Here is a 26,806-nt window from a genome sequence, read left to right as displayed (position 1 = left end):
GCTTACGCTCTGAGTGTTACAAGCAGATATCAGGCAAATCCTGGTCCAATGTATTGGAAGGCCGTGAAAGATAATCTTAAGTACTTGAGAAGGACTAAGAACTTGTTCATGGTCTATGGGGTGGAGAATTGAAATTGGAAGGCTACACTGATTCTAGCTTCCAATGTGACGTAGATGATTCGAAATCGACCTCTGGTTTTGTATTCAGGCTATATGGTGTGGCTGTCTCTTGGAAAGGTTCCAAGCAAGACACCGTTGCGGATTCCACCACTGAAGCTGAATATATTGTTGCATCTGATGCAGCCAAAGAGGTAGTTTGGATGAGGAATTTTGTCCAAGAGTTGGGCGTTATTCCTAATAGAGTTGATTCCAGTCCCGTCGTACTGTGACAACACTGGTGCCATTGCGCAAGTAAAGGAACCAAGGTCTCATCAGCGATCCAAACATGTACTGAGGAAGTTCCACATCATACGGGAGATTGTGGGAAGAGGTGACATATCAGTCGAAAGACTCTTCTCTGCAGATAATGTTGCTGATCCACTTACAAAGCCCTTGCCAGGACCATTGTTTGAAAAGCATCGCGAAGCAATGGCATTATGGGTAGTTGGCTCTAGGGCAAGTGGGAGATTGTTAGAGTAGATGTCCTGCAAGCCAACGGTTGGCTAGAGAATTTATTGACTCAAGTGAAATAAGCAATCTTTATTTTAAAATAATTTAACTTTTTATGGTCTTGTTATACTTTATCTATATACCCATGCAAACAGCATAGATAAAGTCCTTGATTATGCTTTAATACAAATGAATCGTAATTCGATGTTGAAACTCATTTGTAAACACTGCATATTCTAAATTCGTTCCTAGTCGATTCAGCCGCCTAAAACAGGGATAAAGGCCGCTTGAGCTCGAAACTAGCATCTGTGATGTTGTGTACTGCGTTTCTTGGTAAGGGCATAGAGATGTCCAAACATGCAGATGGGTAGTCATATGATGATTATACCGAACAACCCTCCCTCGGACTTTCCAAGTGGTTATCATTCATCGAGAGGATAAGTCCGTGGTTATGATTGTACACCATTAGTCCTTACGACCCGGGACAACACTGAGGCTCTATATGCTAGGGCAGTGCTTTGACTCGTTTACCGGCTCCAGGAGAGTCATCAGGTGGCGAGGTTGGGTACAGTTGCGACACATATAGGAGCCAGTGCATTGTAGTCGGGGATTCACCGCTCACCTACGGGTGTGGATATCCTATGTGACCTAATGAAATAATAGTGCATGGAATCTCTGGCCAGAGTACGAGATGTACGTTGGAGAAAGAGTTCTCCAAATAGTACACGCGATGCCACTATTATAGTTATCACATAGTTATCAAATTATTATGCAACCCTCGATGAACCAATGGTTGCAGATTCGATCGGGATATATGAGATGAAGGGACCGTACTGTACGTTAATCATAATCGACTGGTTCTTGCAGGCACTATCAGTGATACCTAGGGGATCATGGGACGATGCTACTAGACGCTCTTACCATGATCCGATGGGTGCGATCAGAAATGAGTTCTGACATTCTTAATCAAGGTGTTGATGAAAAGAATGGGGCTAACAAGGGTAAGCCCGAATAAAGGAATATGTCCTGAATCACAAAGAGTTATGAACCCACGGCTAGCTGTATCCCTGAACCATTGAGGGTCACACAAGCACTGGTTTACTTGTTCCCGTTGAGATAATAAATTCAAGGAGTTGAATTTATAGAAAACGTTGAGATAATAAATTCAATGAGTTGAATTTATAATAAATAAGTTTGATATGATCAATCGATAAGCTTATAAATAAAGTTTATAAAAGCTTATAGAAATTTGAGAGCATGACTGTTAAGACAGTCAAAAGGAGTACACCTGACTTATTTAGACATTGGTGATCTCGACATTAAAGTGTGCATCATAATAACAAATAAGTTAGATGTACTCCTTTTGACTGTCTTAACAGTCATACTCTCAAATTTCTATAAGCTTTTATAAACTTTATTTATAAGCTTATCGATTGATCATATCAAACTTATTTATTATAAATTCAACTCATTGAATTTATTATCTCAACGTTTTCTATAAATTCAACTCCTTGAATTTATTATCTCAACGGGAACAAGTAAACCAGTGCTTGTGTGACCCTCAATGGTTCAGGAATACAGCTAGCCGTGGGTTCACAACTCTTTGTGATTCAGGACATATTCCTTTATTCGGGCTTACCCTTGTTAGCCCCATTCTTTTCATCAACACCTTGATTAAGAATGTCAGAACTCATTTCTGATCGCACCCATCGGATCATGGTAAGAGCGTCTAGTAGCATCGCCTCATGATCCCCTAGGTATCACTGATAGTGCCTGCAAGAACCAGTCGATTATGATTAACGTACAGTACGGTCCCTTCATCTCATATATCCCGATCGAATCTGCAACCATTGGTTCATCGAGGGTTGCATAATAATTCGATAACTATGTGATAACTATAATAGTGGCATCGCGTGTACTATTTGGAGAACTATTTCTCCAACGTACATCTCGTACTCTGGCCAGAGATTCCATGCACTATTATTTCATTAGGTCACATAGGATATCCACACCCGTAGGTGAGCGGTGAATCCCCGACTACAATGCACTGGCTCCTATATGTGTCGCAACTGTACCCAACCTCGCCACCTGATGACTCTCCTGGAGCCGGTAAACGAGTCAAAGCACAGCCCTAGCATATAGAGCCTTAGTGTTGTCCCGGGTCGTAAGGACTAATGGTGTACAATCATAACCACGGACTTATCCTCTCGATGAATGATAACCACTTGGAAAGTTCGAGGGAGGGTTGTTCGGTATAATCATCATATGACTACTCATCTGAATGTTTGGACATCTCTATGCCCTCACCAAGAAACGCAGTACACAACATCACAGATGCTAGTCTTGAGCTCAAACGGCCTTTATCCCTGTTTTAGGCGGCTGAATCGACTAGGAACGAATTTAGAATATGCAGTGTTTACAAATGAGTTTCAACATCGAATTACGATTCATTTGTATTAAAGCATAATCAAGGACTTTATCTTTGCTGTTTGCATGGGTATACAGATAAAGTATAACAAGATCATAAAAAGTTAAATTATATTAAAATAAAGATTGCTTATTTCACTTGAGTCAATAAATTCCATAGCCAACCGTTGGCTTGCAGGGCATCTATTCTAACACTGGGTTGTTGGGAAGTGGTGGGGGACTGAATAGTGCCTCAGAGTCACTGGATTGTAGCACCAATTCTCTTTTTGTCTTAGGTGCTGGAGCTTTATTGCTCTTCTTGCCTTCTGTTGACTTCTTGACATTAGCTAATTATTTCCTTTCTTATTTATCAACAATGCTGCAGGAGAGATTTCCATGGCCTGTCCTCGAGGCCTCAATGCAATCATATTTTGCGCATTAAGTGTGATACTTTTATATCACATCTTAAATATTTAAAATGAGTTTATAATGAGCTTACAATGGACTTCTAGAGTAACTTGGATCAATCATTTTCGTAAAAAGCGATGACGAATACGAAGTAGTTGCTATAAGAGCCCATTGTGCAGTCACGCAGGCGCAGGCGCGGGCCCGGGCTCGGGGCATGATAGAATGGTATCAGAGCCGGTCACCGACAATGAACACTGGGAAATACGTGCAATGCGGGACAAAGTGTTACATGCATGAGAGTCGCCTCTTGAACCTGTGGGGCAAAGTGCTACATGACGGAAGCCACCTCTTGAACCTGTAGGAGCCACCTCTAGATTCTCGGCACTGGTGGATCGAATGGTCAGGCCGCGACGAGGACGTCGTGTTCTGAAGGAGGGGTGATTGTGATACCCTTGTCCCCACATCTTAAAAATTAAAGATTTAAAATGAGTTTATAACGGGCTCACAATGAACTTCTATAGCAATTTGGGTTAATCATTTTCGTAAAAAGCGAGGACGAATACGAAGTAGTTGCTATAGGAGCCCATTGTACAGTCATTCAGGCGCGAGCCCAAGCTCGGGACGTAACATTAAGAGTCTTGAACTTGTGCAAGGTTACTGCATCACTAAGTGAGACCTGCATCCTCGAACATGAGACTGCTTATCAGAGATAAGCATCGCCTTCAGCATTTGGAACAAAAAAACGACTGACCAATTGATTTTTATCTCAGTAGCTTTATAATAAATAAACTAGAATCCGAGGAGTGAAACCTTGGATTGTTATAATTTGTTTAATTCTACCAATTTGTCATATTTTGTTAAATTTAAATTGTTTTTGTTATATTTTATGTAAAAAAAAAACCTTGATTGATGGAGAGCATATTAGAAATGAGTGATGCTTTTTCTTGTAATTCAATATATTTTTATAGTTTTTGGTCATGCCAGATGAGGATGGAGAAAGATCACATGTTTTTTAAAAAAATTTCTCAAGTGTATTTGAATATATTCAAAATACGGGTTATTTTTCAAAATTAAAATTTGACGTCTCACGAATCTTTATCTGTGAGACGGGTCAATCTTACCGATATTCACGACAAAAAATATACTCTTAGACGTCTTTTGTTTTGGTGACAGTCTTTTGTGTATATCTTTGTGATATTGGACCTAACCTTTTATATTTAATTATTTTTAAAGTTTTTTATTTTTGAAATACCATTCATAAACTAATTCCTCAAATCTTTAGCAACACGTAGAGAAAACCATTGAGGAAAAATACCTATCCATCCAAACAAATCTAGGCAAAGTAGACAGCTACACAGAGCCAATCTATGTGCTACCACATTAGCCGCATATGATTTAAGGAAATTAAATGAAGCTGGGATTATCCAATAAAGCTCGAACCTCGATAATTAAAGCTCCAACCGGACTAAGATCCACTACATTATTGGTTACTGCTTGAATCGCCGGTAGTGAATCTGAAAATATGCAAACATTTGTAATCCGATGAGATAAACAAAAATCCATACCCACCTAATAGCAGCCAATTCCGCGCCTTTTATCAACCTCGGACTACGGATTAAACAAGCATGTTCTCCTAAAACCATTCCCTGTGAATCACGCACCACAACCCCTACACTAACATGGTTCTGTCGCTCATCTATACCAGCATTTACGTCCAAACTAACTTGAGGATCTGCAGGCGGTTTCCAAAACAATTCTGTTGAAGGCTGGACCGAAGCTTTCAAGCAACTTCCCCTCAAAGAAGCTCTCCGATACATTTCCAGAAATGAAAAAACCCAATCGACGTTTAGTTCAAGAGTCGATTGAGTATTATCATGTTTTAATTTACAGTATTCAAACCATATTGCCCGCGCCACCAAAGCAAATAACTCCGTCTATTCTTTTGTGCTCCCCTTCGATATGAATAATTCATACAAAATGTGGTCTACAAGTGAACATTTTGACCCAAAATTACAAGTCATAAAATCTTTCATCCAGTATCATTATAAACATATTATGTTAACTAGAAATTAGCCGGAGAATAACAGGTTTTGACTACCTAGAAGTTTTTCTACCAGGGCCAACTTTATCAATACATAATTATAATGCCATTCATAACCAGGAAGGGACAAAAGTCAGATTTAATGACAAACATAGAAGAAGTAAACAGATGTAGGATGGGCGAAAAATCACCAGCGTGAAGGGCTCGAGGACATCCATTTCATGTAATAAGTTTGCAACAATCTCCACATACAACACACGTATCATCGCTGCCACTTGTGACAAGGCTTTGGCTATTCGATAACATTAAGGCAATTTCATGAAGTGGCAAGCCACTGGACGTGTAAATATAACGATAGCTGCAAGGTACAAAAAACAATGTCAGCAACAGTTAAAACTTAAAACAGAAAAACAACTAAATTGCTTTCTGTAGTTACTTACAGTTGCAGACCATCCCAGCATGAGCCTCAAACCGGGAAGGACTAAGCTGAACCAAAAAATGGAAACTTATCAAAAATAGAAAGATGAAGTCAGGTGGAAGAAAGATAAGGAGTGTTTTCACTAGATGCAAACTATCAACAATAAAGTAATATACAGATTTGTACATGGAAATTATTACCTCTGTGTTGTAACAACTACAGATTATACCATAATCCCCTGCTTGTAACCCCCAAGAATGCACTGTAAAGGAAAGGGGTTTAAATGGTTATCAACGATAGCAGATAATAAACCACTGGGAAAATCAGATATCTTTAGCTAAAACCAACCTTTCCTTTGCCATAATAAGCCAAATCAGTCCCATCAGGCATGAAAAATAATTTATGTAAATCATTGTACCTGTCATACAATTGACACACAAAATCAAAGGTACTAGAGAATACGAGAGCAACAAAGAGAGCAAACTTTGGTCTGCACAAGAAATGCACGAACATAAGGAAAAATGATTAAATAGAATAAGAGAGCAAACTTTTTATTCAGAAGTTTCTGTTCCACTGGTGCCTATGTTTAGCTTTTCTGATTGACGGGGAGAAGTGCACCATCTTCTATTAATTGCATTATAATCAAACATGATTTTTCCACTTACACAAGCAGAACATATTCAAGTGTATGCATCATCTTCTATTACCTCCTGGTTTTATGATTTTTCTACAAAACGCTGTCATGTAAAGAAGCAACAATATAATATCAAATTTTGCTGTCAAATTTTTTAATATGGATACACTCACCGTATGCCTAAAGGCCCTAGTATATAGAATTATGAATGGAGATATAATAGGAAAATTTATGTTATTTTTATGACACTTAATTTATGATATTTTTTGAGTTGATGAAATTTTGTTGTCTTTCTCTTCAAGAAATTATCAAACTTCTCCATTTAATACACTTTTTTTTTTCAAATTACTTTTCATTTACGTTTTTTGTGCACTCATTTGAAAATGCCAAAAACATTTTATTCGCTCTTTTTTTTTTTTGCAATAAAATTAGAGAAAATTGGTTTTAAATCCCCAAACCGAAACCTATCTTTATCCTAACTCCCTACACCTAAAAAACTTTGTTCAAACTCCCTAAATAGTTTAAAGTTGACAAAAACATCCTTACAATTTTTAGTGATTGATTTTCCTGAGAGAAATGGTATCAGAGCTTATGTAAAATTATTTCAAACACAAAATTTATTATTATCAAGTAATTAAATGTTTGAGGAGGAGAATTTCGAAAAAATTATGAATTCGATCTCAGGTTCGAGAAAAATAATTTACAAGAACTATTCCAAAATTTTAGAATATACACAAGAGCATCTAACTTTGGTTAGATATCAGGAGCAGAATGTGACGATACAACACCCTCAGGTAAACTTATGATTCAATCTAATAAGTTTTTGGAGATAGTATCAGATTCCTCTAAGCTCTTTTCAGATCTTAGGGAAATCCAGAAAACGGTACAAAATTATGGCAATATGCTATACTTTGTACCTCATCGAGTTGAAAAAATCCTTGAAAACCAAGAAGAAATTCTTGGAATACTAAAGGATATTCAAACAATAATTCAAAAACTAGAACAACAACCAAGTTCTGGTAAAAGAACTTCAGGAGGAAGGTTACCACCATCATTTGGTACTGAACCTTTGTTACATCAATAAGGAAAGACCAAAGTGGTGTCAAAATCTTTGACTGAAGAAGAAAAGATGATCAATCTAATTAAATCTGTCTCAGAAAAGAAATTAATCTGATGACAACTTTAGAAAGAATTGGTCTGAAGGATCTACAAGAGCTTGCATAATCTTTTGCAAATTTCAAAGTTGTAGATCTGAAGATGTACACGACAGGAGGTGATCAACCTGCTATAACCTGGTCATCTTCTCAGGAACCACCAAGGGAAAGAATGGGATCTCAGAATATAAATATGACAAAATTTTAACCTGATTTCCATACTGGTGGAGGATCACACCCAGCAGGAACAAAGACAAGGAGAAGTCAAATTCCCTTGCACCAAACACCCTATGGGAAAACTGTTTTAGAACCTATACATCCTTACGGGGTTATGCTTAACCTTGATGTATTAGATTTCATAAACAGAGAAGATCTCATAGATGACTGGACATCTGTTATGAGAATCGCTGCAGGAACAGTTGATCTCAACAGAGAAGGATTCATTAAACTTTTAGAAATGAGTCTTATGAGATCAGATAAAATTGCTTGGGACATGACTTCATTAGATACAAAAGAGTCAGTCCTATCTGGTGAATCTCTTAGTGAAATCGCTGGAAAAATGGCTATCCTATTTAAAGCACAATTTATAGGGGTAGACTATTTTAACAGTCAAGATACAGAGAAAAGGAAGAAATATACTCAAGCTCTGTTTAGTCTTGAATTACATGACATATGTTTACTAGATGAATACATTATGTTATTCACTAAATATAGATGAAATTCAGGAGTCGAAGAAGATGTCGCTATACAACTTTTCTTCGCTAAAATGTCAAGTCCTTGGAGAGAAATGCTCATAAGGGAATACGTACATGGCAATTCAGATACGTTGGCACGAAGAGCCTCTTTTCTCAAAGAAAAATTGGCAGAATGGTGTCATATGGCAGCATTACAAAAGAATTACAAACGCTTAAGGGGTATTAACAAAAGAACTCCTTTGTATTGTAAAGAAAATGATCTTCCTACAATCATTGGAAGTAAATCACAGAAGCATAAGAGAAAAAGTTTTAGCACTCATCCTTATGCTCGAAGTGGAAGAAGTTATTGGAAACCAACAACAGTATGATCGAGACAGAAAGCTAGATCTTACAAATCTGAACAAAGAAGCGGACCATCAAGAAGTAAGATATCATCCCAAGAATCGAGTACATCTCGAAGCACATGAAGAACACCTACGAAGAAAACTTTCAGAAGAGCTCATACTCTAGCCAATGAAAGTTTCAAAGATTGTAATTGCTGGACATGTGGAGCAAGATGTCATATTTCGTCCAATTGTCCAGAAAATGAAAAAAGAGGTATTAAACGCTTCGATCCAACCCTGGATATTGAAGAAGCAATTTATTACCAAGATCAAATTCAGGTATACCGATTTGAGGATATTGCCTCAGATGAAAGTATATATGAAGAAGAAAAAGTCTTGAGTCAGGAAGAATCTGATGGAACTGAATCGGAATCTGACTGAAGACGAGGTGTTTCGACACGAAACATATGAAGATTTGTCTGGTTTCTTTAGCCAGACAACGATATCTCATAACATGGTACAAAGGATCATGAAAGAAAATCCCAGTCTTCAGAGATATCAAGGATTCTCTGCAGGATAGAAAAGTTCTTAGAAAGTCTTGGCCTAAGAAACATAAAGCATCATCTAACCTATACAGTTTCTAGAAGGGAAATGACAATCCCGATGGAACTTACAGGAAATAGAATGGAGATGCAGTTAATTCCTTCCGAAGAAATTAAAGAGGAATTACAAAAACTCAAGATAGAAGTAGCAAGGACTATGTCCTGGATTCATATTTGAACAATCCAAATTATGATAAAAGCTACTTTCAAAGAAGGAATAGATTTACCTATTGATATTGCTATATGCGATAAATGAATGGGGAACCTTCAAGATTCAGTACTGGGAACTATCTTAGGAAATCTCTGCGCATGAAAGATTGTAGGAGTAAACTATCCAAGAATAGCCTATAACCTGGCAGACCGAGATTTTAGCCGAGCCTTGACGTTGCACCAAAATTTCAAGGAAAAAAAGCTTATGAAAGAAGGTAATAGACCATATTCTATTACCTACCAGATTTCATATGCTCTATCTAATACACACCATTCAGATTTGTTTATTAGAAATGAGTTCATTGAAATCCTGAGATATTTGAAAAAGTTGCCCAGACAATTTATCCAGAACGAGTTGAGTTTCCTTTAATACAGGAAAAAGATATCCAAATACAAGACAAACTGATTTTACAAAAGAATCAAAGTCTTAGATTGGAAATCAAGAGGACTATCTTTTCAGGGAGATAGAATTACTAGTTACATGTGGGGAAAAACGCCTGTCCAAGAAACCCAACAGGAGCTAATTTTTTTCTACAATAGGAAAGCTTAGATGCCCAGAAGGGTAGAAGGAAGTAGAAATAATATTTGATATTACAAAACAAAGAAATCAATTTCCTTGTAATATTATATTCTATTTGGATCAACCTATGATAGGAACTTACCAAGGAATGATCAATATTGGAGAATTGGAAGTTCATATCAAAGGAATTCCAGGGAAAAAATCAGATCGACTGATTCTTGGACTAGAGTTTTTCGAGGAACACAAACCTTGGAAACGTCTAGAGTATGGAATGAAGTTTATGGTAGATGATAGAAAGTGGAAAATCCAATGACCACAAGCCCATTCTCCATATACATTGCAGTAAGGATGTTATATGAACAATATAAGGCAGAATATTTTGCTACTTATATTGATTCAGGTGCTGGAATCTGTACAGCAAAACAAGGAGTTTTTCCAAATAATTTGGAAGAAGAATTACCAAAGATTGCTGGAAGAGATTTTTTCAGAAGAATCTTAATCTTATGCAAAGGGATTAAGATGACTGAAATCGTAATTGGCGGTGCTGGACAAACACCTTGGTACAAGGTAAAAACACCACCAATTTATTTTCATGATACAGGAGCTGACATTTTGCTAGGAAACAATTTCTTACAAATGTTTAAATCTATACACAAGAAAATGAGACTAGAAGATTAGTGTTTACAACACTTTGTGATCACAAAATCATAGTCCAAAGACTAAGAGAGGCATTTTATCGAAAATTGTCAATCCAGTTTCGCAGCAAGCGTGGTGATGAAGGAAAACTTCTGAACCCAAAAATGAAGGATTCTAAACAGTTAAGAGCAGATAAAAACTCCAACCAGAATATATAGAATGCCTTAAGATAACTCTATATAAGAATGAAGTAGAGTTTGAATATAAGGTATCGTTGGAAGATGTCAAGAAAAGGATCAAAGAAAATTATAATGAAGATCCCTTGGCATGGTGGGACAGAAATCAACTCAAAGCTTGCCTTAAAATTAAGGAAGGCAAAGACTATGACTTTGTCCGTTGCAAGCCTATCCCAATGAACATAATAGATCAAAGGGATATGCAGATTATAATCAAGGAACATTTGGACCTTGGTTTTGTGAGAACCCAAATTTTTGGACACGTAATTAATTAAATATAGACATGTATAAGAATTTATTTTCGAGTTATAATAAATTCGAAAATATAAATAATACATGGAAATCGAAATCCGGTGCAAGATACATGATAAATTAAGGCTGGACATCTATTAAATTTGTAAGAAAATATTACACACAAGGTGGATTTTCTCAACAAGGTAGCATCCTAATATTTAAGGAATGAGTATCTCGATAATTATGGAAGAAATATCAATCGAATTATGGTAGGATTTTTACATCATCCTTATAAATAGGGGGACCCTTTCATTCAGAATTTACATGAATTTTTCGAGTTCCTCCCCAAATTTTCGAAATTTTGCTCCTAAAATTCTGCACGAGTCAGCAAAATTCTGTTCAAGTTCAGAAATTTGTTTCTCTCACTCGGGTGCTTGGAATTTGATCTCCACCGTTCAGAATATGCTTCGGTATGATTCGCATAACATATCCAAATTTCAGCAAAATCCAACGGTTAGTTTTTTGTTTATAGCCTTTGAAAGAAACCTGCTCAGATTTTAGGCGGGAATTCAGCATACCTACGGTTTTTCTGTATGAACAGGCCTAAACGACTTCGAACCCGATCTTCACTGTTCATAATATATTTAACGTACTTTTGAACGTACTGTAAAATTTTGAGTCCGATCCAACGGTGAAATAAGGCGCAGTGAATTTTTCAAGACGACTGATTTTTCGGTAGATGTGGTGCTGCGTTTTCGAGGGGTTGGTTGCATGATTCTTCTGTAGTTTCAGAGTTCTTCACGTTTTCTTCCAGTCTAAGGTAAGTGGGCTTGTTTTAAAGATTAAACTTTCGTTTATGCATATTTATTTCGTTTTTTGAAAATACGGTCGAGTACGTTCTTCTTCTACTCCGTTCTTGTGTTGGTTGTCATACGGTTTTGGACACTGTGAGGATTCGACTGTATATGGGTGGGAATCCCAACCATGACGTACCCATACGCGGTGGGGGACATAACCGCTATACGGCCTCGCCCCCTTAGAGTAGTAAAAATTAGGGACTGATATCAGTAAACCATAGAAAGTGGATGAATCTCAGTGCTGGTAAATGTTACGCATGTTATTATATTGTGCTCGAACGGCCCTCACTTGCTGAGTATTTCCCAAAATACTCACCCCTTACTCTACTCTCCTCAGATAAATCAGAAAAGAAAATCGAAGAGAATGAGCAAGACCAGTTTCGGGGCTGATAATAAGATGATTCAAGAAGTTAATTTTAGTTTTGGCTTAGTAAGTTGTAAAAGCTTTCGCATATTATTTTTATCATTTTAAGAATCTACGTTGTAAAGACAATCTTTTGATTGATTATGAGTAATAAACTGATTTTTGGTTTATACTGTACTACGAGGCTTGTTGTTTTCAATTGTGTGGTTGTAAAACAACGCCGGTGTCAACTAACCCCGGTCTCGAGGCGTGACAAGTTTAATCAAAGCAGAATATTCACCATATAGCACTCCAGGTTTTCTGGTAAGAAATCATGGTGAGATAAAACGAAGAAAACCCAGATTGGTTATAAATTATCAAGAAATTAATAAAATTCTAGAGTTTTATGGGTTTGATTAGTTGGATACGCAACGCCAAGATATTCTCTAAGTTTGACTGTAAGTCTGAATTTTATCAAATTCGGATACAGGAAGAAAGCAAGAAATTCACAGCTTTCTCCACATCCCAAGGACATTATATTTGGGAGATATTACCAATGATATTGGCTAATTCACCCCAAATATTTCAAGGAAAAATGGATAATCTTTTTAAAGATTATTTTAAATTTATGTTTGTTTAAATATATTGACGATGTTTTAATAGCATCTAAGAATATGGATGAACATGTTAGACACTTGGAGATTTTCTCCAATGTCTGTAAAAAAGAAGGACTTGTTTTATTTGAAAAGAAAGCAGTTATTGCAACAAGAAAGATTGAATTCCTCGGAATTTAAATCGATGAGTCAGAAATAATTTTGCAAGAACACATAGTCAAAAAGGTGCAGAATTTTCCAGATAGACTCAAAGACAAGAAGGAACTTCAAAGTTTCTTAGAAGTTGTTAATTTTACTGGGATGTTTATTAAAAACTTAGCAAAATATATAAAGGTGTTTAGTTCATTATTGAAAAAAAACGCTAGATTTAGAACACACAAAGAGACTAAGCCAATTAAAGTAGATTTGTAAGAATCTTCCAAAAATGGCTATTCCCCAAGATGAAGATGATATGATATTATATACTGATGCCAGTGATCATTGGTGGGCAGCAGTTCTTACTAAGCTCACACCTGACGGAGAACAACCATGCAGGTATTGTAGTGGTTTATTCTCAGATGCAGAAACCATAAGATGGCACATCAACGAGAAGGAATTTTATGCAGTAAAAAGTGCTTTTGAAAAATGGCCATTATTTTTACATGCAAAGAAATTTATTTTGAAAGTAAATAACACACAGGTGAAAGCTTTTCTGAAAAATAGGATTGAATCCAAACCAGAAAAGCTAGACTTTTAAGATGACAAGCTTTGTGTCAAAATTATATCTTTGATATAATTATTATTAAATCTCACGAAAATATTATTGCAGATTTTTTAACAAGAGATAAACAACATTGGCATTGATGATATTAACAAGATGAAGAGGCATTTAAGGGAACACCTTGAAATGCTTCAAACCGAGTTTAACAAGCTAGGACTGAATGCAGAAATTGCGGGAATGCTTCAACAAGCGGATAAGAGAATTGTCTCTGATCGAATCACAGGATATTTACAGGCATACACTCAGCTATGGTTTGTAACGCAAAGGCCTATCCTCCAAAGCATCGAGAAGCCATTGGTTTCCCGAATGGAGAGTTTTCGAGTACATGACTCTATACCTGGATCAGGGAATTCAAGTACCCCTAGCACAAGTGTTTAGCCAAGATCATCTTCTGATGAGTCGGCCAAAACAAAAATTGAAACTCCAGATTTGAATCTCGAGTCTTCAAGTCAACCCTTCACCTCGGGGATTGAAGATGGAGAGATTAAACTTAGACCTAATACTGACAAGGGCAAATCTAAGGTTGGTACTAATGAAGCTGCAATTTCTCCATTCCAGGTTTACAACTGAATTGAGAGAAATTAAATACAAGAATTGACATCAACCCATCGATGGTTCGGGTTGATGTTGCAGGAAAATATCCTAGGGTATGGATGAAAAAAATTCATATTCGAAGGAGGTCAAAGTTTGGTATGAATTTGGGGCTCTTGTCTCAGTTTATACTACTTAACCTAGCTTCCCAGAGTTTTCAGCATTACCAAAGTGGATAAAGGAAGCGGTGCATGAAACTTGGACAAACAATAATCATTTGTCCAGCGGAGATATTTTGGAGTTGTATTTTTTCAGTGCAGCACCAGAACCAGCAGGCAAAGGCTCACACGAAACCTTTCATTTCATCAAGCTGAGGAGGCCAGATAGGAATGCCCAGAAATTCATCAAGGATCCCCCTACAAACGAAACACCCCTAGTTTCTTCATTTAATGAAGATGATATATCTACCAGGAGAGCATGAATAGTTTGGGTCTGTCTAACAGAGATGGATAAAGTCAAGTATCCATTTAAATTTTACCAAAATTCTGTAAATGGATCTTTCCTGTTAAATACAGTGACAGGAAAACAACGAGTTTTGCAGAAGATCTATTCAGAAAAAAAATCTTATGTGGAAGAGCAAGCTGCCGACAAGCAAAGAGACTCGTCGTAAATTCTGCAATATAGCACATGTGGGAAGATGGTTAGAAAACAGTCTGCCCAGAATGCCAAAACCAGAAAGAACCAGAGTTTGGTAAATGTTTCAAGCCGAGATCTGATCGGAAACACTTTACCGACACCAGTACAAGTGGAAAAGGACCACAAGCATGATTTCCTCGTGGGCACAGAAAGCCAAAGATTCTCCGACAAAGCTAAAGTGGACATGTGACCATCCCACTAGCAAAAAGAAGGACCACCATGTAAGTGGAATACAAGGACCACCAATAATAGGTGGTAAAGGACAAAGGACCATTGGATTCCCTATTGATAAAGATAAAAGAATCCAATAAACAAGAAACTTTAACCTCAAAATAATCTATAAAAAGACATTAAAACGAGGTGAAAGAATTACAGTCGAAACCTGAAGAAAAATGTATTATACATATTTAAATGTTTATAAAAAACGAATCAAGAGAATAAGAAATCAGCTGAATGAGACCTTTCTAAGGATGAGAAATGAAGAAAGAGTTGTTGCAAATGTTATATGATATGTTTATTTGATATTAAACAATAATTTCAACTAATTTTTTATAGATGTTTTATTTTTTTTCATATTTGGTTAAAAACATAGGTCCATTTCTATGCTTGATAAAGATGAATTTGTTGTTCTTTTCCTAAATGTGTTTGTAGTATTTACAAGAATAAATCTTTTAATTGGAGCAAGAAAATTAACAAGCTATATCTACAACTTAAAATAAAATTATTCCACCAAAAGATGTCCAAGTTAATGCGTTTTCAACAAAAAAACAATATAAAACAAGATAGTCTAAATAAAAAACACTCATGGCACGCTAGGATATGACATATTTTCCCAAAGAATACGCATAAGTTGGTGGGAGATAGCATGTTTGAATTATCATACATAAACTCTCTTGACACATGTGAGACATGTCTGAAAGAAAAAATGACCAAAACCCCTTTATTATGGAAAGTAGAACATGCACATTGTCACGTCCTGAGACCGGGGTTAGTTGACATCGGTGTTGTTTAACAATCACACAATCAAAATCAACCAACCTCGTAGCACAGTATAAACCAAAACCAGTTTATATCATAATTTCAAATAGATAGCAATGTCTTTACAAGCCAATAACCAAAAAATGACAAAATCAAATGTGGAAACATTAGAACTGAATAATAATAAACTTAAACTCAAGCTAAAATCTTGAATGTTCACCAGCCCCAAAACTGGTCTGACTCCTCTTCCTCGAGTTCTTCCTCGGGTTTATCTGGGAAAGGATGAGTGATATGGTTGTCACTCAGAAAGTGGGGGTCATTCGAGCACAATATAGCAACATGCATAAATTTCGAAAATCACTTGACTTGCATACATAATTCATAACACATGCATAACATTGACCGGGCACTGAGATTCCTCTACTTTCTATGGTTTACTGATATCAGTCCCTAATTTTTACTCCTCTGAGGGGGCGATGCCATAAAACGGTTATAATCCCACCGTGTAAGGGCCATAAACATATCATATTGGGATTCCACCCATATACAGTCGAATCCTCACAGTGCTCAAAAACCATATGACAACCAACATAAGAAAGGAGAATTTGTACTCGACCAAATTTTCGAAAACGAACATATGCATAAACCGAAAGTTTAACTTTAAAACAAGCCCACTTACCGTATTCTTGAATGCTAAAAACATGGGTGCACGACTTTGTGAATTGGATCGCTTCTTGCCTCTTGCTCGGGCAGTAATTTGGCTCACTTTCTAGCCAAACTCTTGGATGAATGCAAGCAGAACTTTGCCTCAATTATGCTGCTGGATCTCGAAATTTTGTAGCTAGGAAATTCGAAAATGGTGGTGTGTTGTGGAGTGGGGGTGATGACCTATTTATAGGTGAGGGGAAGAGGCTAAATAAAGTAGTCAAATCATGTCCAAATTGGCTTCCAAATCCTATATTTGACTCCCAAAAAATTCCATTCCATGATAAATTTATTTAACTACCAAATTGTGGGTTAATTCCTTAATCCCCTCCCTTTATTGGTTGGAAAGGTAAGGTGGCTAGATCCACCTGTTTTGGTGCAAATTTTTGATTATTGTTTCCAATTAACCTTGTAAGCATCCTTGGATCTATGCATCACAATATTTAGGCATAATTATAGTAGAATTTTCGAATTTTTCTTGCAATATCATGCCTTAATTCCTTGTATGATATCTCCCAATCTGCACTTATTTCCTACCAAATTCGAAAATGTGCTTGCCTTAGTGTCGATATTATTAACTTGATATTAAATATTTATACATAAGGATTTGCAATATATTTCCCATTTAACACAAGAATCCAAGATCCTAATTTCCTTGCAAATATTAATTACAAGGTTTGAAAAAGAAAAAAATCCGGTTCTCACACACATGATCTATTGGATTTGATCCACACAGATGTGTGTGGCCCGCTAAGTGTTAGCACCAAATATGGGCATTCTTATGTCATTACCTTTACCGATGACCATTTGAGGTATGAATATGTGTATTTAATAAAATACAAGTCTGAAACCTTTTGAAAAGTTCAAAGAATTCAGAGCAGAATAGAAAAACAATTGAGAAAAAGTATTAAACACGATCTGATCGAGGTGGAGAATACTTAAGTACTGATTTTCAAAAAACAACCTTAAAGATAATGAGATTCTCTCACAGTGTACTCCTCACACCACACCATAGTTGAATGGTGTGTCAGAACAATGTAATCGAACATCATGCAGTTGAGGCTCAACAATTGGCGAAGTCTCAAAGCCTCAAACATATCAAGATTTTTGGTTTGATGCAAATCACTCTCACAATCTTGGTTGTTTGAGTCACTGTCATCAAACCAAACTGATCGATCATTGTATGAGTATCTCGCCTCACTTCAAATTCTTCACGAACCTCGAAAATTGATGCCATGAACTCTTCTGCGCAACACCTAGAGGTGGCCATATTTTTTATGGCCTTCTCAGTTGATTCCAGGAACTTGTTCAACACCTCTTCAAGTTGAGTCAAACTATATTTCTCCTCTTTATGTTCCAACGGCTAGTTTGAAAATTTAGGATTGTGAACTTCTGGTGGATATTTTTGGCTCCAATTTTGCTGTGAGAGATCCTCGTACCAATGGTATTCGAAATCTGTCATATCATCTAAGAAGTGTCATATATTAGATCAGACTACCCATAGCCAAAAAGGGGTGTCAAAATCGGACCCGGCCGATGGGATTCGACCTAAAAAAGATAAGGTTCACGTGACCCGATATCTAACCCAAAAAAATAATCGAGTTCAGATCCGAGTTGATGTTCCAATAACAAGTGTCATACATTAGATAAGACTACCCATAGCCCAATAGGGGAGTCAAAATCGGACCCGACCCGATTCGATTCGACCCGAAAAAATCAGGTTTGGATTTGAGGTTTTTGGATTCTTGTCATGTTAGGTTGGACCCGATATGTGACCCAAAAAAATAATCGTGTTCGATTCCTGGTTGACTCGAAAATTTTAATTTTTTTAAATATATAATTAATAAATATTGCTTGATTTTTTATATATCATATGTTTGAAAAATATTTATTGTATAGTTATATCATAAATTTTCATAATTTAATATTTATTGTGTAAATTTTTATTTTTAAAATAATTATTTATTTGATTTAATAAATATACTTTACTTTTCTACAATTAAAATTTCAAATTTAAATCATATAAAAATGAGATTTTTTTGTATTATATGTTTAAATTAAAATATTATTTTTTCAAATTTTTTTAAATGTTTTTAAAAAATTTAAAAAATCAAAATCAGGTTGATTGGGTTAAGTCGGGTTCGGGTTGTGAGTTTTAGGTTGGTTCGGGTTTGAGTTGAGCAGTTTTTAAATAGTACTATTCGTCAACCCGACTCGACCCACCCGGATTGACACCCCTGTAATCAATGCTTCATCAATCACCCATTGTTGTGTCAATGCATCCAACCTTTTAAAGAAAAAACGAATAAGAGAAATTGTGATACCAAAAAGTGTTCGCCAAATTGTTCAATCTTTCTCATGGCACATAGAATGCCTCTACTGTTGTAGGACACACTTGTGAATACTTGTTGATAGAAATTCTCAAAGTGTTACATAAAAAAATGTTTTTGAAAAAATATAATAGAACTATGAAATCCTATAGCTTCCGATTGGTGGGGGGGGTAAGATCTCCTAAATCTTAAATTAAAAAAAATATAGAATGAGGAAAACGATGTGAAATTTTTGTTCTTCGGTTGAGTTCTCTTGCTATCTCTCTTCTTTTTGCTTTGAAACCTTCTCTTTGCGGCTCTTGTGCGTATCTCGAGGCTGATTTTGGTATCATCTCTAGTCAACTAGGGCTCCCATATATATAGATGCATCCAAGAGTCCATCAAGGTAGAAAATCCGTGCATATCAAAATTTTCATTTTCTACGTCGCGTTCGGGCAGTATTTTCAACACGACATATTCTGTCCACATGTTAAAAATTTCTTCCGGGTGCCCTAGCGGTAGGTTTTCTATTCTTGCAATCGAGTTTTCTCCTTGCGTGATGGGGCGGTAAAAAAGAACCGCCCTAGCGCGACCAACTATGTCTCAATACCTCGCGTACACCTTTCTTCACCGTTTTGGTCAATTTTCCTACAAATATACCAACCGATGTGAAGAACGACACATATTCATAAATTATTACTAAAATAAATGAAATGTGGACTCAACAAAATAAAATAATGCAAAAATGGATTAAAAACAACACAATAAAACATGCAAAAAAATGTCTATAATTTCTATTCAAGACCAAACGAGTTGTTCACCGATTGATCTGAAAACATTATTTGCTTACAACAACCATTCCTCCCAGAGTTTAAATTTGAATATGATCAGAAAGGACAAATCTTATTCTCTATGTAACGGAATTAAAGACCTGTTAACTACCATATCTAGCAAGTGTCTAAGAATATTTAATGCTTAATGTTATATTTGGAAAGTTGATAAGGACACATGTCATTCTTTGGAGATTTTTCTCACATCCAGTATAAATGTGAGTACAATAAATTTATTAATGTTGGAGCCATTATCTATAAAATGGGAATGTATCAGAATGTTGAAGATAATTGAAACTTTAAATCCTTGCATGCTCAAGAGAATTTTCTTAATTTCTTTCAGTACTCCGAAAGATTTATTATACCAAGATGATTTGAACATGTTAAAAGCCTATCAGATCGATTAAGGATCATTTTGTGCACATGTTTTATTTTCACTCAATCTTATATAATCGAGTTGATTTGTATAGTGAGAAATTTGTAACTATCAAAAGTTAATTCTAACATTTAGAAGTTGTGTATTTGCTAGGAGTTCCAACTTAATAGGATTGTTGAACCAAGATTGTCACGCCCCGAAACTCGGGATTTGACACCGGCGTTGTTCATCAATCACACAATCGAAAAACAACCAGCCTCGTAGCACAGTATAAACCGAAACCAGTTTATTTCATAAATTCGCAAAAACAACCATTGTCTTTACAACTAAATAAATTGAACAAATTGCGGAAGCGTTTACAATTAAAATAAACCTACTAAAATTCTTAAATCCTTGCAGCAAAATTCTCGAAATTTAAATAATTTCACCAGCCCCAAAATTGATCCGACTCTTCTTCCTCAACCTGTTCCTCTGTTTTATCTTCGGATTTATCTGGGAAGGTTGTAAGGGGTGAGTATTTTGGGAAATACTCAGCAAGTTGGGGCCGTTCGAGTACACAACAACATGCATATAAAATTCGAAATACGTACACACACACACCATGCATAAATTGACTCATACCACATTCGTATCCTTGACCTGACACTGAGATTCCTCTACTTTTAATGATTTACTGACGTCAGTCCCTACTTTTTATTCCTCTAAGGGGGCGAGGCCGGATCGGTTATATCCCCACCGTTTGAGGGTCATATCATAGTTGGGATTCCCTCCCATATCAAGTTGAATCCCCACAGTGTCAACATAAAACTCATGTACAAATCGTAGCCAGAAGGGGTAGAAGAAGAATTGTACTCGACCGAAATTTCGAAAATACGAAAATGCATACACCGAAATTACACATTTAAAACAAGCCCACTTACCTTAGATATCGTAGAAAACGTGAATAGAGGGAATTCCTGCACTGGAATTTCGAACCCTAGCTTCGGGTTGGACTGCAGCAGCGCTTCGCTTCTTCGCACACTGAGAGAGCAAGCTCTCGAAAATCCTAAGAAAACTAGGAGAGAAACTCGAAAAACTGGAGTAGAAAATGGTGTGAATTTTCGAGTTATAGGCCCTCCTATTTATAGGGGTTGGCTGCTATCAGGATAGATGTCATCCGCGCGTTTAAACTTGAATCAAATCTCCATCCAAAATCGTGATCAAATCTAAATTTTATTCTTTATCCTAGACCTAAATTTCGAAATTCATGTATGTAACCCAAGGATAAATTTCGAAATTTATGCTTTGCCCAGCCTGCAAAATTTCAACTTTTGTGTCTAATTCCCAATATTCGGTAGACTTTTTATTTCCTAAAATAATAAAAATTATATTTCTTAAATCCCACAAATTTGCTGACTTACCCAAAATTTAGTAGTATTTTTCCCAAATAAGATTTTGATTATTTCCCTAAAATCCTGGTAGTTAAATCTTTCCCAAGCTGCATTTATCGTGTAAATTTTTCCCTTTATCTATGATTTTCGAAAATTCCCTAATATTCTTTCAATATTATTTTCGAAAATCCCATGATAAAATCCTCAAGATTTTTAGTTCCAAGATTGGGTTATCTTCTTGCTTAAATCTTTATCCAGGTATATCAAATCTTAGATCTATATCCGGTAAAATTCTGCATATCTCAAATTCCGAAAAAATATACACGATATTATTTAAATTCTTGAGTTCCAAAAAAATGCCACATCACAAATTCCGAAAATCTCGCAAATCTTGGTACAAAATATTATCATGATAAAATCTAAAATCTTAGATTTTACATCCCTCCCTCCTTATGGGAAGTTTCGTCCTCGAAACTTGGGTTGGCTTGGTCTCCGAAGAGGTACGGGTACTGGTTTCTCATCCTTTCTTCTAGCTCCCACGTGGCTTCTCTTTCGTTGTGATTCGACCATTGTACCTTGACGTAGGGAATGATTCGTCGTCTCAGTACTTGGTTCTTGGTGTCCACGACTCTAATGGGAACTTCTTCGTACTTTAGCTCTTCTCCCAAGTTACTTTCGATTATGAGCGGTTCTACTTCCAACACGTGGCTTGGATCCGAGATGTATTTCCGTAGTTGGGACACGTGGAAAACATTATGAATTCTAGATATGTTTGGCGGCAGCGCCAATCTGTATGCCAGTGTGCCTACTTTTTCCAAAATTTCAAAGGGTCCTACATAACGGGGGTTTAGCTTCCCGGCTTTACTGAATCGGACAACTCCTTTCATAGGCGACACTTTCACGTAGGCCTTCTCGCCAACGTTGAATTCCACTGGCCTTCTTTTCAGATCTGCCCAACTCTTTTGTCGGTCTTGAGCTGCCTTGAGTTTTTCTCGGACAACTGTAACCTTGTCTACTGTTATCTGTACGAGCTCGGGTCCTACTACTGCTTTTTCTCCCACTTCATCCCAATAAAGTGGTGATCGACATTTCCTTCCATAAAGAGCTTCATATGGAGCCATCCCAATACTGCTGTGATAGTTGTTGTTATAAGCAAACTCGATCAATGGTAGATGAGTGCTCCAATTGCTACTGAATTCAAGAGTGCATGCTCGCAGCATATCTTCCAAAGTTTGGATGGTTCTCTCCGTTTGTCCATCGGTTTGAGGATGATAGGCCGTACTTAGGGTTACTTTCGTTCCCATGGCCTCTTGAAAGCTCTTCCAAAAGCGCGAGACGAACCTTGGGTCTCTGTCAGACAGGATGCTCACTGGTACTCCATGAAGTCTTACAATATTGTCCATGTACAGTGTAGCTAATTTGTCCAGATTGTAGTTCATACGGACGGGTAGGAAGTGTGCAGATTTTGTAAGTCTATCTACAATTACCCATATTCCGTCCTGACCTTGCCTTGACTTTGGCAATCCTACCACAAAGTCCATGGAGATATGGTCCCACTTCCACTCAGGTATCTCCAACGGTTGCAATAATCCCCCGGGTCGCTGGTGCTCTGCTTTGACCTGTTGACAAACCTGACACTTAGAGACGAATACTGCCACATCTCTTTTCATTCCGTTCCACCAAAAATTTCTCTTAAGGTCTATGTACATTTTTGTACTGCCTGGATGGACTGAAAACTTGGACTTGTGTGCTTCTGATAGTATTTCTTGGCGAAGGTTATCGTTGTTCGGTACGCACAGTCGTCCATTCATCCATAGGACTCCCTTGTCATCAATTTGTAGATCTTGAGACTTCTCGTTTTTGACTTGTTCCTTAAGTTTCTTTAGCTCGGGGTCTCGGTCCTGATTTAACTTGACGGTCTCCTGTAGACATGGCTGGGCGGAGAGTGAAGCTAGAGTGGTCTTGCCTCCATTTTTCCGACTCAGAGCATCGGCCACTTTGTTCGCTTTACCTGGATGGTAACTTATAGTCAAGTCGTAATCCTTCAGTAGTTCGATCCATCGCCTTTGCTTCATGTTTAGTTCTTTTTGGGTGAACAAGTACTTGAGGCTTTGGTGATCTGTGAAAATTTCACACTTGGCACCATAGAGGTAGTGCCTCCAAATTTTTAAGGCAAAGACAACTGCTGCTAACTCAAGATCATGCGTAGGGTAGTTCTTTTCGTGCGGTTTCAACTGCCTTGACGCATAGGCGATCACTCTTCCCTCTTGCATGAGTACGCATCCCAGACCTTCCTTAGATGCGCCACTGTAGATGGTGAATTCTTTATCTTCAGTAGGTAAGATTAGCACTGGCGCGGATGCAAGTTTTTCTTTCAATGTCTGAAAACTTTTCTCGCAACCTTCGTCCCAGATGAACTTGAAATTCTTCTGAGTGAGCTTAGTCAGTGGTATAGCTATGGAAGAAAAACCATCGACGAACTTCCTGTAATAACCTGCCAGTCCAAGAAAGCTCCTGATGTCTGTGGCGTTCTTAGGTTTTGGCCACTCTGTAATTGCCTCAACTTTCTTGGGATCCACTGATACTCCTGCTTCCGAGATCACATGTCCTAAAAAGGATACACTCTTAAGCCAGAACTCACATTTCTTAAACTTAGCATATAGCTATTTCTCCCTCAGTGTCTGTAGTGCAAGGCGGAGGTGCTCTTCATGTTCTTCCTCGTTGGGAGAATAAATGAGGATGTCATCAATAAATACCACTACGAACCGGTCCAGAAATGGTTTGAACACTCTGTTCATTAGGTCCATAAAGGCTGCAGACGCATTAGTCAACCCAAAAGGCATCACTGTGAACTCATAATGCCCATATCTTGTCCGAAAAGCTGTTTTGGAGATATCTTCAGCCTTGACCTTCAGTTGGTGGTATCCAGTCCTCAGATCCAATTTAGAAAAGATGGTGGCTCCTTTAAGCTGATCAAACAGATCGTCTATCCGAGGTAGAGGGTACCTGTTCTTGATTGTGATCTTGTTCAATTCTCTGTAATCGATGCACAATCTCATACTACTGTCTTTCTTCTTTACGAAGAGTACTGGAGCTCCCCATGGGGACACACTAGGTCGAATTTGCTTTTTGTCCAGCAATTCTTGGAGTTGCTCTTTTAGCTCCTTGAGTTCAGTTGGCGCCATCCTGTAAGGTGCTTTAGAGATTGGTGCTGCACCAGGAACCAGATTAATTTCGAACTCAACTTCGCGGTCCGGAACTGTCCCTGGGAGTTCTTCTGGGAAAACATCCGGGAACTCACATACTATTGGGATGTCTTCTATCCTCATTTCGACTTCTTCTTGCACTTCGTTGATCATTGCTAGGTAGATGTCTTCTCCGGCTTTCATGGCCTTCCATGCCTGGGAAGCGGAAAGGAGTGATTTTCGTTCCTTTGATTTACCATGGTACACGATCTCTGCCTGATTTGGGGTTCGGAGCTTAACTTTTTTCCCTTTACAGTCCACTATGGCATTATTACTGGCTAACCAATCCATCCCTAGAATGATGTCGAAATCGACCATAACCAATTGTATCAAGTCGGCACTGAAAGTCTGATTAGCGATACCGATCTTACAATCCTTGTGAATTTCATGAGTTTCTATGGTCTTACTCGTAGGTGTGGCTATCCGAAAAGGTTCAGTTAGAGATTCGGGCTTAAGTCCTACTTTCTTAGCAAACCTTTTAGACACAAAAGAGTGTGTAGCACCACAGTCAAACAATGCATAAGCATGTACTTTTTGAAGTAAGATGGTACCTGATACGACTTCATTGGCGTCGTCCGCCTCTTCTTGGTTCATAGCGAACACCCTGGCATTAGGCTTATTCTCCTTTGGTTTGTTGGGGTTAGCTCCCACATTCGGCCCAGTTCCCTTGTTGGGCCCAGCTGCTTGGTTGGCGGCTGTAGGACAATCTGCGATCCTGTGCCCTGCTTTCCCACATCCGAAGCACGCACCACTGGCTCTTCGACATTCCCCGGGGTGTCTGAAACCGCACTTCGGGCATGGCTTGGGTCCTTGATGGTTGGCCGCTGAGGTTTGCCCTGGGGAAGGTCCGCCTGATTGGTTTGGCTTTTTGAACTTCTGACCGCCCTGAGAAGACTGACCGGCGTGGGGTCGCTTGTTCTTATTCTCTCCCTCCCTGCGGCGGATGTCGGTTTCAGCTCGGATAGCTGCGCCCATAAGATCTGCAAAATTGGCGGGCTGGTAAACTGCTAAGGCTGACTGGATTCTACTATTTAATCCTCTCTTGAAGCGGTGCAGCTTCAAAACTTCGTCCGCCATGATGGCCGGAGCATAAGATCCAAGGGCATTAAACTGAGACGTGTACTCCACTACTGACATGTCTGGAGCTTGAGTAAGATTTTCAAAGTCACTTAACTTCTGCAATCTGACTTCTGCCGGGTAGTACTGTTTCAGAAATGTTTCTCGGAAGTTTCGCCATGTGATTGGTCCAGCAGCGATCATGGCTGGCGAGACTGCTTCCCACCATTTAGTTGCTCTGTCTTCCAGGAAAGGCACAATCACATCCACTTTGAGTGCCTCGGGAATTCCAAAAGCCTTAACTGAGTCTCGACACTCTTTAGCCAACTCTGGCCAACTTCGGGATCAGCGTCCCCTCTGAATATCGGACATCTGTTCTTTCGGAGGGATTCATAATGAAATTTGATTCCATTCGGTTGTGGTGGTGGAGGTGGTTGATTGGCATTTGGGTTTCCCAACCCTTGCAGTGTCGTGGCCACTATGGTGGCTATGGCCATAAGATCAACTTGTCTTAGATTAACTGCAGGCGGTGGTCCATTCTTCTGTCGATTCTCCTGTCTCTCTTCGCGATCGGCATTAGCGTAACGCGGGTTGCGGTTTTGCCTTGGGGGTCTGCCGGTCATTTCCTACAATCGCAAGTTCTAAGAATTTGTACGAGTAGGTTCATGTAATAGATTGCGCAGAAGTAAATTGAAATCAATGGAACAAATAAAATATTTTATTGATTTCTCAAACAGGAAAATAAATGAACATGACCAATCTAAATAAATAAATGTAATGAAGAAAAGAAAATGTAGCAACAACGGAAATACTACAAAAAGAAATGGTCCACTAAACGTTCTAATCTGCTATCTCGCCATTTCCCACTGCCACATCAGGTGGGGCTTCTTCCTCCTCGGGGTCATCAGGCATCTCTGGGTCTATGAAATCTGCCAGCTGCATCTGAAGGCTATGATTTTCTGATTCCAACTCAGCAATCTGTTCCCTATGGGTCAGAATCTTTCCTATCG

At 37.9% G+C, this 26,806-nt stretch overlaps 1 protein-coding gene and 1 long non-coding RNA gene across 2 annotated transcripts; both read right to left on the bottom strand.

Annotated features, from left to right (window-relative positions):
- Positions 1–4,798: 4,798 nt before the first annotated feature.
- Positions 4,799–6,150, bottom strand: LOC142530185 (uncharacterized). Its single transcript, XR_012816056.1, has 3 exons — positions 6,083–6,150; positions 5,905–5,950; positions 4,799–5,822 (listed from the first exon to the last, which is right to left on the bottom strand). It is a non-coding gene; the product is annotated as an uncharacterized LOC142530185 (long non-coding RNA).
- An 8,424-nt stretch (positions 6,151–14,574) lies between these two features.
- LOC142528268 (uncharacterized) lies at positions 14,575–26,000 on the bottom strand. Its single transcript, XM_075633318.1, has 6 exons — positions 24,608–26,000; positions 23,127–23,506; positions 22,071–22,517; positions 15,023–15,125; positions 14,805–14,904; positions 14,575–14,647 (listed from the first exon to the last, which is right to left on the bottom strand). Exons 1-6 carry the CDS (start codon positions 25,998–26,000, stop codon positions 14,575–14,577), a joined length of 2,496 nt encoding a protein of 831 aa, XP_075489433.1.
- Positions 26,001–26,806: the final 806 nt, after the last annotated feature.

Source organism: Primulina tabacum, chromosome 16 (genome assembly GCF_025594145.1).
Source record: "Primulina tabacum isolate GXHZ01 chromosome 16, ASM2559414v2, whole genome shotgun sequence".
Taxonomy (NCBI): domain Eukaryota; kingdom Viridiplantae; phylum Streptophyta; class Magnoliopsida; order Lamiales; family Gesneriaceae; genus Primulina; species Primulina tabacum.
Note: the sequence above shows the minus strand (reverse complement) of the source record. Positions and strands in the feature narration are given on the sequence as shown.